The 14747-nt window shown below is 42.3% G+C and overlaps 1 protein-coding gene and 1 long non-coding RNA gene across 2 annotated transcripts; one reads left to right on the forward strand and one right to left on the reverse strand.

Moving 5' to 3' along the window:
- Positions 1-1779: 1779 nt before the first annotated feature.
- Positions 1780-9206, reverse strand: LOC149091223 (uncharacterized). The gene is made up of 2 exons (XR_016196987.1): positions 9156-9206; positions 1780-2660 (listed from the first exon to the last, which is right to left on the reverse strand). It is a non-coding gene; the product is annotated as an uncharacterized LOC149091223 (long non-coding RNA).
- Positions 9207-9632: 426 nt separating this feature from the next.
- Positions 9633-13715, forward strand: ValRS (Valyl-tRNA synthetase). Its single transcript, XM_089261446.1, has 6 exons — positions 9633-9838; positions 9917-10125; positions 10422-10589; positions 10644-11906; positions 11969-12998; positions 13054-13715. Exons 2-6 carry the CDS (start codon positions 9943-9945, stop codon positions 13554-13556), a joined length of 3147 nt encoding a protein of 1048 aa, XP_089117572.1. The 5' UTR covers positions 9633-9838; positions 9917-9942; the 3' UTR covers positions 13557-13715.
- The last annotated feature ends 1032 nt before the right edge of the window (positions 13716-14747 follow it).

Below are 14747 nucleotides of genomic sequence, written 5' to 3' on the forward strand. Positions count from 1 at the left end.
GAGGAAGCGAAATAGAAAGAGGAACGAGCAGCAGCAGCAAAGCCAACGACAGGATCAAAGCGTGACGCGAAAGGCCGTACGCGCAAAAACTGAACAGCGCAGTTGTATTGAGGCAAAGGAGCTGAAGTGCATTTCGTATGGGGAGCCGGATCCTGCGCGCTGTTAAACTCACAAACTTGTTTTTTACAAACGCAGCTCAAGCGTAGCATGGAGTAAAAGAGAGACAGAGGTTGGGAGGGGGAGAATGAGAGAGACAGCAAGACCGAGAGCGACAGAGCGTCGCAGCGAGCTTGAGCAAAGCCGACGAGAATGACCAAATGGCAGCGTCAACTTCCGGCAGGACAAGAGCAGACACACATACACACATAAATACATACATATGCGCACACACGTTGTGTACACAATGTGGTCATTGACTGAACGGTAAAAAGCGAAAACAGGAACGAAACAGCAGCAGCTAAGGCAACAACAACAGCTAACTGACTGGCGATGACGTCGTCCTGCGGTCGCTGTTGACGTCGCGTCGCGACGGCTGAAGCGAAAGCGCGTAGAGAACATAATAATGCGCGTCCCCTATTCACTACAGCGTGTGCTTCTATATACATATGTATGTGTGCGTATGTGTAAATGCTCGTATGTGCGCCTGTGTATGCGTGTCTCGTGATTCACACAGCATATTTTCTAATACAATTTCATTTTCTCATAAAATTTCAATTCGCCAACGGCCTCAGCTGCTGCGCCAGGAACAACAGCACCACCAACAACAACAACAAACGTTATTTATTATTCTAGCGCTTTGCTGTGCCCGTTTTATATCCTTTTGTGAGGCTTATAGCACACGCGTCATACAAAAAGCAAAGCGCGCGTCCCCTTTTTTATACCCTGAACCCATTGAAAATGGGAAATCAGGGTATAATGGTTTTGTTAAAATGTATGTAACAGGCAGAAGGAGGCGTGGCAGACCCCACAAAGTATATATATTCTTGATCAGGGCGACGAGCTGAGTCGATTTAGCCCTGTCCGTCTGTCTGTCCGTCCGTCCGTCCGTCCGTCCGTCCGTCCGTCCGTCCGTCCGTCCGTCCGTCCGTCTGTCCGTATGTTTGAACGCGTCGATTTCAGAAGATACAAGAGCTAGAGACTTCAACTTTTTTTTAAAATGTCCGTATATATCACGCGGATATCGAGTTTATCACTAAAAAACGATAACTCATTCCGATACTTTTTTATCGATAAAAAACCTTATCGAAGATCAGTTAAAAAATTATATCTCCTACATCTTTCAAGCTACAGTGTCCAAATTTAAAATGTATATTAAGACGCATGTCATACAATTTCGGTTTTTGTTAAAATTTACCCCCCACCCCCAAATCCACCCCCTCACCCTAATCTTTGTAAAAGTCGTATATCAAATACTAGAGACTTGTGCTTCGGTATACACATACATTTTAACATTATGATTACGTTCTGAAAGTTTCATTACGATCGTACGTCTAGAAATTAAATTATTCAACAAATAAGTTCTCCTAATATCGCCAACATTGCAGCGCAACCCAAGCGTAATCGCCTGTATATATATGAGTGTGTGTATATGCGTGTGTTTGTTTGTATGCGTGTGTGTGTGTGTGTGTGTGTGAGTGTGTGTTTGCTAATTATTATTGAAATATCAGTTGCTTGTAGGGTTCAGGGGATCTCGTAGTCGAGCAGTCTCGACTAGAGCTTTCTTACTTGTTCAAGTTTCCCTTTTGTTATCTCAATTGCACAACTGTGTTGTTTTTTTCATTTCTTTTTCTCGTTGTAGCATTTTTGGCTTGGTCCAATGCTTTGTTTTGCTTTGCATTTGCCGACTGTTCATTACAATTGGTACATATCCTTGGGATTGAGAGAGGGGGCTGGTGTGCTAGGAGCCGCTCGATTTTACAGTTTACATTTTCTCGTGCTGTTCGTATTTAGTTATTGTACTTGGATCGGTGGCCGCCATTGCTGTTGCAGTTGTTGTTGTGGCTCGCAGACAAATTTAAGCTTTCAATGCTCGCTGCGCTGTATCGTTCTTGCGCACTCGCAATTGTAATTGCTCTCTCTCACACACACACTCAAAGACTCACAGCCATGCACAGCACACGCTCTCTCATAATATTTAATGGCTCACACTCTCTCAGCTGCCGCCTTTGCGCCCAGCTGCCGCCTCAATCTAATTATTTCTCTTTTGCGCTTGACGTTCCGTTTCGCCTTGTCCGCCATTGTTTGTGCCGTTTGATTTGCGCTGCTGCGAAATGTTTAGTGTCTGCGTCGCTGTCAGCGTTTTTGCTGTTGCTGTTTCTAATGTTTGCCTTTGTTTTTCTTCTGCTTTATTTTACTTTGTTGCTGCTGCTGCGCTTGTTCTTGTTCTACGCACGTCGTTGAAGTTGCTGCCGCCGCCGCCGCCGCCGCTTTCTTGCATTGATTTTGTTGGTCAGCGGCGTCGCCATTTTGAAAGCGCAAAGAAAAAATCTTTTGTAGGCAAAATATTATTTTCAAGCCAACATCGCGCGTGTTCAAGTGTCTGGTCGACCGGAAAGCAGGAGCATTCGAGACAGCGCTTGGTTTTTTATGTTATTACTTTTTCTTCCTCGGAAATGCTCCAATTACACCATTTTGAGAACGGAGCTATCAATTTCACCCTACTTTAAAAGTGAAATACATTTGAGTAATAGCGGATATTTAGGTATTCATTATTGCAATTTTTTCAACATATATGGATAACATGTTTAATATTCTAGGTGTTTTATTTTGGTTATTTCTCTATATAATTTTTTATATATTTCACAAACAAAACTTACAAAAAAGTATGCTATATTATTAAATCCCAATTTCTGTGTATTTTGATTGAATGTCATAATGCTTTAAAAACTCTCATTTTATTTGTATCATTTCATAAGATCAATTTATTTGAATAATATGTATTCTTAGAAAACAAAAAAACTTGAAAACTATATTCGTATAAATCTGACATAAAATATCTTTAAGTATTTAAATCTTAAAATTCCAAGAGTCTTTTGCCCAACAACCCATTTAAGACCAACCTGTACGACCTTCAACCCCTTCATCCATATACATACATATATGCAGGTTGGGTCAATGCCAATTTTATAACCCCAAAAAATACTAATTACCCTCAATCGGGCCACACATATACACCAACAACCACTACTAACCAGGACGGACCTGTTGAGCTAGCCACAAGTTTTAGGGGGTTGTCTATACTATATATATGAGGGTACACCTGCGATTAGGTCGGGAAATCTATGCCAACAAACACCACCTAGAATAAAGAACCACCCAGAGACAGTCAAAACAAACAATACAATATATACATATATATAGAAAAAGAGAGAGCGGGGGTATGTTTATGTTATGCTTTATGAATGGGAGCGCGACTCTAACTACCACCAAGTCGCACTTTGTTTTGGTTTCTGTTGTTTTCTTTTTTTTTTTGGGAAAACTCCTAAAAGTGACGAAGACGTTGTGTGGATGAGGCTGATGACATGCCGGCACATGCCAATGAACTGCAAGGTGGGTAATACGCTGCTCTTGACAGTGGTGGTGGTGGTGTCGGCGGTGGTGGTTCGGTTAAGCACATGACCAAGAGCGGAACACAGCAGAGCACATGGTTTTTCCGTGGTGGTCGGTCGGTCGGTGCCTCATATTTGACTTGGTGGTTGCTGCCGGCTTACTCCGTGACTGTTTGGGTTGATTGGGGGGATTTTTGCACCCGGTGTCAAACGTCCTTGCACCTACAAAGGCCGTGGACGCCTTACACTGTCTGCAGTGTGTGTTGTTGTGAGCGGAACCACCCCATGCGCCATGTGGCCCAGAGCCAGTGCGCCAAAGTAGGTCGTGGACATGGTCGCATTGCCGGTGGTTGCTCTGCCTTTAACTCTACACACTGCACAGAACAGCAGAACTCAGCTCGACTCAGCTCAGCTCTGCTCTGCTGTGTTCAGTGGTGGTTCCAAAAATATATCTCTATATATACATATTGGTGTGTTGGCCCAGACTTGTCTAAGGGTTACATTTTGTTTATAAACATTGCGCAAAAACAGCTGATTTTTGGCAACATCCCCCATCAAGCGTCGTGGTATGCGTGTAGGGTCAGTCACGACCAGGGCCAACCGGACCAACACTCTGACCAGCTGACGAGCCCGGCAGAGGCTCGACTCCGTATGACCAACTCTGGCAGGCCAACCAACACCTGCACTTCAAGTGCTTAGTGCAGACTTCAGCGCAACAGCAGCTGCTTGACCCGAACCAGGCCTGGCGGACTGAATGACTGCGTTGCCATCTGTCGCCACGCAAAGGTACGAAGGATAATAAATGCATTGAATGCCGGCTGCAACAAACTACCTCTGCCTCCGACTGACTGCCTGCCTACAGCTGCCCGCTGATGCATTGATTGTGACTATAGGCAACATCTGTTTTGAAATGGGAGTTCCCCTAAAACTAGATGCGACAACTGGAACTGCAACTACGACTGCGACAGCAACTGCTCCTGCTATGGCATGCGCCATGACCCAAAGCAGAGGACTGCTCTACACAATGCACAATTCAGAAGGCAGCATCTGCAGCAGTTGCTGATGCATTTCCTTCTACAGTTGGTATTTCAACTTGGCAGCTGATGGACGTCGTTCGATTGATTAGCTGCGGTTGCTGCTGAGAATACATCCATGTGTGTGTGTGTGTGTGTGTGTGTGTGTGTATGAGTGTGTGTGAGTGTGCATTGAAATAGTTGAGTGTTCAATTGATTAACTGCAATAATTCACGTAGTCACATATCATAGTAATAATTAGTGCGGGGGAGTTCTATATTGACACAAACTAACTATGTTTTAGCTTTAGCTAAAACAGAATTTTTAGGTGAAAAGTTTGGAGTAATGCATTTTGATTGATAATGAAAGGAACATCAGGAACATCGATTCGATATTACACCTTTTTTTCCAGATTCAAACCATATCAACCTATTAATATTCGGCTTGATTTCAATAAACAGTTCATTAACTTTGGATAAAGCTGTAAAAACAGTAAATGGTTAACTAATTATCAACAACAAATTGTAACAATAACCGAGAATAAGGATAGTATTATAATAAAATATACTGAAAGTTCCATTACATATCACCATATATGTATATGTATAACAATATTTCTGAGTATCTAAAAAAGAACAGGCTATAGAACAGACTATCTAATATTACAAAGATATTCAACTCTTTATTTCACATTAACAGCAGTTATGCATATTCGATTCCTTATAATCGCAGCTGCTTGACTTTGAATATTTATTTGGTTTTGGGTGTACAGAAAGTACAAATGGATTCGAAGCGGAACGTTTCCACCAACAAAATTGTATATGCTGGTTAGGCAACATTAGCAGCTGTCCGAGCTGCATCACCTGCATGTGCCCCCCAGCAAAAAGGAGCTCGCTTTTCAGTTCCACCAGCCAGTCCAGCCAGGCAGCCAGCATATGGATATCAGAGATAACAAGGTACAGCAATGTTTTAAAACCAAATACTTTCCAGACGCAGCCTTTCGAGCCACTGTAACTCAATACGAGCACAGGGGCACGATCGCCCCAATTGAGCGAGGAATAGGACTCCAACAAAAAATTCAAAAATATGGATGGAAAAAAGTTTCAAATTGCATTCCCAACTTGTTTTCGGAAAACCGGTAGCTCACACACAAAGCGAGCGATAGAGGGGGAGAGAGAGCAAGAGGTTACTGGGCGTGGCCAGGATAAGCGGTCGAAGCGATCGTTACACAGATTACATACAAGTTGTCTGGCAAAAAATAAACGAAAAGAAAAGAAAAAATATAACAGTTACAACATTTGAGATTTCCGTTTAGGAAGTGCAAGAAGGAAGAAGAGACTGAGCAAAAGAATAAAAGACAAGGAACGAACAGACATGAAGGCAGAGAGAATAAAAATCACGCACATCCGAGCGACAAATCCTGTGGCAGCTGCGCGTGTGCATCCTGTAAAATGTTTGCGCAGGCGTACATTGAACTTTGCTTGGGTGTCCGGTTCCAAGCCTCTCTCTCTCTCCCTCTTTCTCACTATTCTCTACTCCCTGTCTGCTGTCCTGTCTGCAGGTAGGCCGCAGACACAGACATCTTGAGGACCCGAACCCGAACTCGAACTCAAGCTAGAGCTCTGGCTCAAGCTGTGAGAGGCAGATGTTTCTCTGGCGCTGTCTTTGTCGCAGGTCAGTTGTCGTCTGTGCTAGCCTGGACGTGGGCCTTTGTATCATTATCCTGCGTCGTTGCCCTGCCTCGCTGCCTAAGGGCTGTCTGCGCATGTCAATAACTTTTTTTGCTTTTCAAACATTTGTTTGACGCTTTGTTTACACCGCGAGCCGAGGAGCATTTGTTTGATTAGAAGAAGTCATTAACACCGCGATAGCTAAGCAGCTGTCGTGTTTAATTTCGGGGCGCTGCCAAACCAAATACCACTAAATAAGAAACTATAAACTGTCTTAGATTAACGAAACGTTAAAAACCTGGCTTAATTATATGCTAAAACAGAATCAAGTTCCGTAGATTAATTTTAATATTAAAGGAATAATTTGAAAACTACTATATATTACTTGATTATAATTTTGTAGTTCTTATTGGTTAGTTCTAATGATATAATAAACTAAATAACTGTCTCTAATAGATTGTTCAACAGATAGATAATTAATGGTTTTACATTACCTTAACAAATGATCTTAAGATAATTAATTTTAGACATGATAATCCAATTATATAAAACACTACTTTTGTTTTCCTTTCTTTGCAAATTAATGAAGATCTAAAATTCATTTTATATATTTGTATTATATACACAAAAGATAATATAAAGCAATAATATAAATAAAAAATAAAACTTAATTGCTTAGCTTTATAATGTAACTGTAAATGTAGTTCACAGGTTTTTAGACTTAATAGAACAAAATAATAGAGTGAACATTTCTAAGGATGAAATAGTAGTTTTAAAAATTTTATTTACACAAAAATTACTATATAAAGGCCAAACTATCGTCCACAGAAACAAAAATGTACTTTGTTCAAAATTTATAAATTTCTAATATATATATTCCTCAATATTCAAAATTTGAATGCAATGTTAGTTTTATCGCAGACCGACAGACGTACAAACTTTGCATAGTAATTAGTAGATAGCTAACACTCGAACTTAGTGCAAGCAATAAATATGTATTTGTCATAAGTTGCCCAAATATAAAATAAACAAAATTCGCGTAGCCGCAGCTCAAATTACGCATTGACCGGCTAAAAAAGAATACATGTACGAAAACCAAAAGAAACAAGTAAGAAAACTCTAGTCGAGAGTGCTCGACTAGATACTACCCTGAACCAAAATAATAGAAAAGCACATTTAGTATGGTTCAAATTTCAATTGATCGATGTATTTAAAAATATAAATTAAATAGAAAACTCATTTAATTAAATAAATAAAAATTTTGAAACAATTAAAAAAGATAATTCCGACACGCTCCGGGTTTGAGCCCGAGACCTTGTGATCAAGCCACCGCGCTTTCTACCTTGACGCCACCCTTCTGTTTTAACACTCAATGTCAAAACTGAAATAGATTCACTGCTACAGCGCCATCTACCAAATCTAAGTCAAACTAACTGCTGATGTGACTTTAAGAATGTGCAAGAACAACCAAACTAATAAAAATGTTAAAATTTCAATTTCGATTTTTGAAAAAAATATAAGAGAAATTTAATCACAAATATATAAAAGTTTTGAAGCAATTAAAAGAAATCTACATACGCCCAGCAGGATTTGAACCGGGGACCTCGCGATCGAGCGCCGCGCCCTCTACCATGACCCCACTCCTCTGTTCTCATTTGCAATGTCAAAACTGAAATAGATTCACTGATGCAACGCCATCTAGCAGAACTAAACGAAACTAACTGCTGATGTGATTCAAAGAATGTGCTAGAAGATGTTTGAATGTATGTGTGCACACGTATTGGAAAACTGCTGTTGCTGCAGCACGTGCGTTTGTTAATTGGCCAAACATTTTGTTATTTTTTAACGTCGATTGACTAAACCGAATTTAATGAAACTTTCAGCATATGATCTACATATTCTATTGAATAATTGGCATTTAAAAGAAAACATCAAATCAAATCATTCACAATTAGCTATACTAGAATCTGACCTTCACTGGGGATTCTGGTGAATTTGGAGCCGGTATCCAAAATATAACAAAAACCGAAATTGTATAAAATGCATTGGAATATACTTTTAAAATTTGGAGACTATAGCTCTAAAAATGTAGGAGTTATAAATTTATAACCTATTGCGCTTGGGTTGCGCTGCAGTGTTGGCAATATTATGAGAACTTATTTGTTGAATAATTTAATTTCTAGACGTACGATCGTAATGAAACTTACAGAACGTAATCATGATGTTTAAATGTATGTGCATACCGAAGCACAAGTCTCTAGTATTTGATATACGACTTTTACAAAGATGAGGGTGAGGGGGTGGATTTAGGGGTGGGGGGTAAATTTTAACAAAAACCGAAATTGTATAAAATACATCTTAATATACATTTTAAATTTGGAGACTCTAGCTTGAAAGATGTAGGAGATATAATTATTTAAGTGATCTTCGATAAGGTTTTTTATCGATAAAAAACTATCGGAATGAGTTATCGTTTTTTAGTGAAAAACTCGATATGCGCGCTGTTTTTACGGACATTTTAAAAAAAAGTTGAAGTCTCTAGCTCTTATATCTTCTGAAATCGACGCGTTCAAACATACGGACGGACGGACGGACGGACGGACGGACGGACGGACGGACGGACAGACAGACGGACAGGGCTAAATCGACTCAGCTCGTCGCCCTGATCAAGAATATATATACTTTGTGGGGTCTGCCACGCCTCCTTCTGCCTGTTACATACATTTTAACAAAACCATTATACCCTGATTTCCCATTTTCAATGGGTTCAGGGTATAAAAAGCGATGGAAAGAGTAGGCCGCAAAGTCAATTAGGCTCGACAATGCGACTCGCTGAACGGCACAAAGGTAATTTGAAAAATCGATTTTGTGCAAAACTTGACTGGATTGCATTTGATTTTTAAAGCTAATTGAGAGTAACTCACCTTTAATTAAGGAGTCGCTAAACTTTTTTCTTACATGCTGCTCAGTTGTTATCGATAAAAGAATGCCTTCTACAAATTCGCAATAGTTTGGGGCTCAGAACACAAATCCAACAACAAACGGCCTACGTGACCAAGTTCACAATAGATGTGTATATGCGGTTTATTTACAATAGATCAGCTCGCCCTGCTGGACATGCCTGTGTATGGGTGTCCACACGTGTGAGTGTGTGCTAGGCTGTCTCCGCTTCTGTTTACTGTGTTATCGCTGTCTTCATAAGAATACCATTATATTTGTTTTTGTGGTTTCCAATCAGTATCTACAACTGCACTACTCAATTGAAGGGACGCGTTTGTCTGTGGTGTCGCTGTCCATTGGCATTTTTGCGGTATATTGTGCATACAACATTTGTCATTTGGTTTTACACACTTGCAACTTTTGAGATTATGTAGTCACACACTTCACAATGAACTGTTACAAAATACACGGAAACTGCAAATTTTTGCTAAATTTAACAAAACACATTGAAATAACTAGAGATGCACCACATACGATAAAGCGATTCGATTACACTACTTTGCAGTGCTATACATCGATATTAACTGGGAAAATAACTGGTTGCGCTGGTCACACGTTTTGCACACGTTTTCATCTGTGAGTGCAATTCGCGTGAGGAACTTCAAAAGTGAGTTTACTTTTTTTTAATACGTACATTGCATCAGCAAAAACTATAACAGCAACACTTTATTTCACATTAAAACAGCGCAGCTATAAACACGAATACGCAGCATGCCGGAACAAGAACAGCCAAACAGCGCCGATTCGCCAGCCGGTGATGGAGGCCCACCAAAGACGGCCAAACAATTGGAAAAGGAAGCAAAAAAAGCTGAGAAGCTGGCCAAATTACAGGCCAAGTTGGACAAAAAGGCATCAGCAGCGCCAGCGGCAGGAGAAAAAAAACAAAAACCTGAGGTAAGGCTCTGTGCCACGAATTGTCATAGGTTAAGCCGATTGGCGTTGTACTTGCAACAGGGAAGGACAGCGCATAGACTATTTCGGCATTCGAATGACTCATGCGTATATGCAATTACTTCAACTCCATTAATACTAATTGCGTGAATCGTAAGCAGAAAAGTGAAAGATAATTACGCTGCTTTGTTATGCCTTGTAAAAACTATTTGGGTCAGGTATTTTAAAGCTCACCTTCCATCTTTCATATGCACTGTTATTTTCTTCGGTGAAAGTTACAATCACTTTTGTTATTACAGAAACGCGCCAAAGAAGTCAAAGAATCAGCAGTTTATACGGCCAGCACAGCTCCTGGCGAAAAGAAGGATATCAGCGGAGCTCTTCCCGATGCATATAGTCCACGCTATGTGGAGGCCCAGTGGTACAGCTGGTGGGAGAAGCAGGGATTCTTCACACCCGAATATGGCGTAGGTGTAAAAATATATTCTTTTTAAAGTAATTTCTAATTAGCTTTACGTCAGCGCGATTCTATTGATGCACCTAATCCGAACGGGAAATTCATCATGGTCATACCACCTCCGAATGTTACGGGCTCCCTTCATTTGGGTCATGCCTTGACTAATGCCATTGAGGATGCCATCACGCGCTATCACCGCATGAAGGGACGCACGACATTATGGGTGCCGGGCTGTGACCATGCGGGCATAGCCACGCAGGTGGTGGTTGAGAAGCTAATTTGGCGGGAGGAAGGCTTGTCACGGCACGATCTGGGGCGTGAAAAATTCATTGAGCGCATATGGGACTGGAGACGTGAGAAGGGCGGTCGCATCTATGATCAACTGAAGGCTCTGGGTTCCTCCTACGATTGGACACGCGTAAACTTTACCATGGACCCGAAGCTGTGTCGCGCCGTTACGGAGGCTTTTGTGCGTCTGCACGAACAAGGAGACATTTATCGTAGCTCCCGCTTGGTGAACTGGTCGTGCTCACTGCGTTCCGCCATCTCAGATATTGAAGTGGACAAAGTGGAACTGGCTGGCCGTACATTCCTGAGCATCCCGGGTTACGACGAGAAGGTGGAGTTCGGCGTGCTCATCAAGTTCGCCTACAAGGTAGAGGGTAGCGACGAGGAAATCATTGTTGCCACCACTCGCATTGAGACCATGTTGGGTGATACGGCTGTGGCAGTGCATCCACAAGACGAACGCTACAAGCATTTGATTGGCAAGCATGTGGTGCATCCGTTCTGCGATCGCCGCCTGCCCATTGTCAGTGATGAGTTTGTGGACATGAGCTTTGGCACGGGTGCCGTTAAGATAACTCCCGCTCATGATCCCAATGACTACGAGGTGGGCAAGCGCTGCAATCTGCCCTTCATTACCATATTCAATGATGACGGCTTCATCATTGGCGACTATGGCGAGTTCACGGGGCTCAAGCGTTTTGATTGCCGAAAACGGCTGCTGGAGAAGCTTAAGCAATTGGGACTCTACCGCGAGACACTGAACAATGCCATGGTTGTGCCCATTTGCAGTCGTTCCAAGGATGTGGTGGAGCCGCTGATCAAGCCGCAGTGGTATGTCAGCTGTGCGGATATGGCTGCCGCTGCCACGGAATCAGTGCGTTCTGGTGAGCTAAAGATTTTGCCGGAGCATCACACCAAGACCTGGTATCATTGGATGGATGGCATACGGGACTGGTGTGTCTCGCGGCAGCTCTGGTGGGGTCATCGCATACCTGCCTACCATGTTAGCTTTAATGATGCCAGTATTAAAGCCAGCACGGTGAGCATTCCATTTAATTATTCGCATCACAAAATAAACAATTTCCTAATTTCGCTATACAGCCCGATGATGAACAGTATTGGATTGTGGCACGTAGTGAAGAGGAGGCTTTGAGCAAGGCGGCCACACGCTTTGGCGTGGACGCCAGCAAAATAGTGTTGCAGCAGGATGAGGATGTGCTGGACACCTGGTTCAGTTCCGGTCTGTTTCCGTTTTCCGTGTTCGGCTGGCCGGATAACACGGTTGATTTGCAGACGTTCTATCCCACGTCCCTATTAGAGACGGGCCACGACATACTTTTCTTCTGGGTGGCGCGCATGGTTTTCTTCGGCCAGAAGTTGATGGGAAAGTTGCCCTTCAAGGAGGTATATTTGCATCCAATGGTACGCGATGCTCACGGACGCAAAATGTCCAAATCGCTGGGCAATGTTATCGATCCCATGGACGTGATTCATGGTATTTCACTGGAGGGTCTGCACAAGCAACTCATTGGCTCCAATTTGGATCCGCGTGAGATTGAGAAGGCCAAACTGGGTCAGAAGCAGGACTATCCGCAGGGCATACCCGAGTGCGGCTCGGATGCGCTGCGTTTTGCGCTGTGTGCCTACATCACCCAAGCTCGTGATATTAATCTGGATATTAATCGTGTGCAGGGCTATCGATTCTTCTGCAACAAGCTTTGGAATGCCACGAAATTCGCCCTGCTCTACTTCACCGGCGATGAGCTCTACAACACCCAGGTGACAATCTCAAATGAATTGAACCAAATGGATGCCTGGATTCTGTCACGATTGGCGGCCACCATTGAGGCATGCAATGCTGGCTTTGAGTCCTACGATTTCGCGGCCGTAACCAGCGCCTGCTATGCCTTCTGGCTGTACGATGTGTGTGATGTGTATTTGGAGTGTCTGAAGCCCATCTTCCAAAGCGGCAATGACGAGCAGCAGGCTGCAGCTAGGCGCACATTATATGTGTGCCTGGACTATGGCCTACGTCTACTCTCGCCTTTCATGCCCTTCATTACCGAGGAGCTGTTCCAGCGTCTGCCAAGGGCGGACAGCACTCCTAGCATTTGCGTAGCCAGTTATCCAAGTAAGAAACAGCAATGCATAATCGAATTATATTTAATGATCTTTAATTTACACAGCGAATACCAGCTGGCGCAACCCTCAGGTCGAATCGGATGTAGAGTTCGTGCAGAAGGCAGCGCGTGTGATACGCTCCGCTCGATCCGACTACAATTTGCCCAACAAGACCAAGACGGAAGCCTATGTCGTGTGCACAGATCCAGCACCCAATGCGATACTCAAGCGTTATGCCAGCGACTTGGCCACTATTGCCTACTGCTCCACTGTGGCATTCGATACGGCACCGCCGGCTGGCTGCGCAATACTTACCATCTCGGGACAGTGTGAAGTGCATTTACTGCTCAAGGGTCTGATCGAGGCGGACAAGGAGATTGCCAAGCTGCAGAAGAAACGCGAACAACTGGAACAGACCGTCAGCAAACTCAGCCAGGCCATTCAGGCCTCCGACTACGCCACCAAGGTACCTGCCGAGGTGAAAGCGGCTAATGATACGAAGCTAACCGAATCCCGTACTGAAATGGAACGCATTGCTGCTGCCATCGAGACGCTAAAGCTAATGTGAGGCAATTAATCCCTGGGTGCACAGTCTGATCTGCATTTTTGTTGATACTCTTATAGACGCTTGACTATACTCGCTTAAAAAAAAAAAAAAAACAACTGGAAAAATTGCAATGAATTTGTTTCCTTAAACATTTTTTATTAATAGCTACAATTTATAAAATATATGTGCTAATTTATCAAATGCAAGACAAGATTTTTAAAGGAGAAAACTGAATACTTGATAATTTTGCTATTTTTAACACAAAAATCCATTAACAATTTGTTACATATTTTACCTTGTCACAATTATGCAAATTGTCCAGGTCCAAGTTAAGCTGCGTATTACGAATCCATGGGCATACGACATAGACCAATTAAATACATAATTGATAAGATTCCTTAAAGAAATGGAGTTTTAATAAGGAATTCCAATAAATACTGAGTAGAGCACTACTTCAAAAAGTCGAATGAGTTTTGTGCCGCTGTCCGTCCGACTGTTTATTCATCTATACTCGTCTGTAAGCTCGCCTGATAGTCTTCAAGTGCCCAGTTCATTGGAATTGCTAGGTGATATATCAGAACTGCTAAATAAGTAGTCAGAATATGAAATGGAAATATATTCGCGTTGACAATCCAAGTCAATAAGATGGTATCATTATCGTATCATCTGTGGTTTTACGGCTAGAAATTCCGAGATAAATAAAGTACTGTTGATCTACTCTGAATCAGTATTCTGGAATCGGTAGCGAATAACTGCAAGGTTATTACTTTCTAAGGCGCCTCTCTTAGCACGTAATTTAGTTTTGTAAATTATTTAAAAGCAACTCATGACTCTTCTGTGGAGATAGATCCTTTTTGGAACGAAGTATATCTACGAAATTGTTCTCAAGTACCTCAAGACCATGGCTCATTTCAGCTCTCTATTTGAGGGCTGCATTGAGTCCTTTGCTAGACGCGAAGCTCTGTTTATTCCAACAGTCCTTCAACCGTCCATTGCCCAGCCGGCACCCGCGTGGAGGGTTCGGTCTGAGGATTTTCGCCAGCCAACCCACTTAACCCCTATTATGATGATCATTTTCAATAAGTCTGCAACAAAATTTAAAATTGTCAAGCAAATCTTGGGGGATACCGAAACATTGCAAGATGTCAACCAAATCAGAGTCAGGAATATCGAGAAAAAAATAAATATAAATGTATATCTCTTGCATTTATA

Source organism: Drosophila navojoa, chromosome 5 (genome assembly GCF_054131105.1).
Source record: "Drosophila navojoa isolate 15081-1374.11 chromosome 5, UAZ_NAV_1.0, whole genome shotgun sequence".
In the NCBI taxonomy this organism is placed as follows: domain Eukaryota; kingdom Metazoa; phylum Arthropoda; class Insecta; order Diptera; family Drosophilidae; genus Drosophila; species Drosophila navojoa.

Coding starts and splice junctions, on each gene's coding strand:
- ValRS (XM_089261446.1), top strand. CDS start 9,943: ATGCCGGAACAAGAACAGCCAAACAGCGCCGATTCGCCAGCCGGTGAT. Junction 10,590..10,643: donor TCTTCACACCCGAATATGGC/GTAGGTGTAAAA, acceptor GCTTTACGTCAG/CGCGATTCTATTGATGCACC. Junction 12,999..13,053: donor TTGCGTAGCCAGTTATCCAA/GTAAGAAACAGC, acceptor TAATTTACACAG/CGAATACCAGCTGGCGCAAC.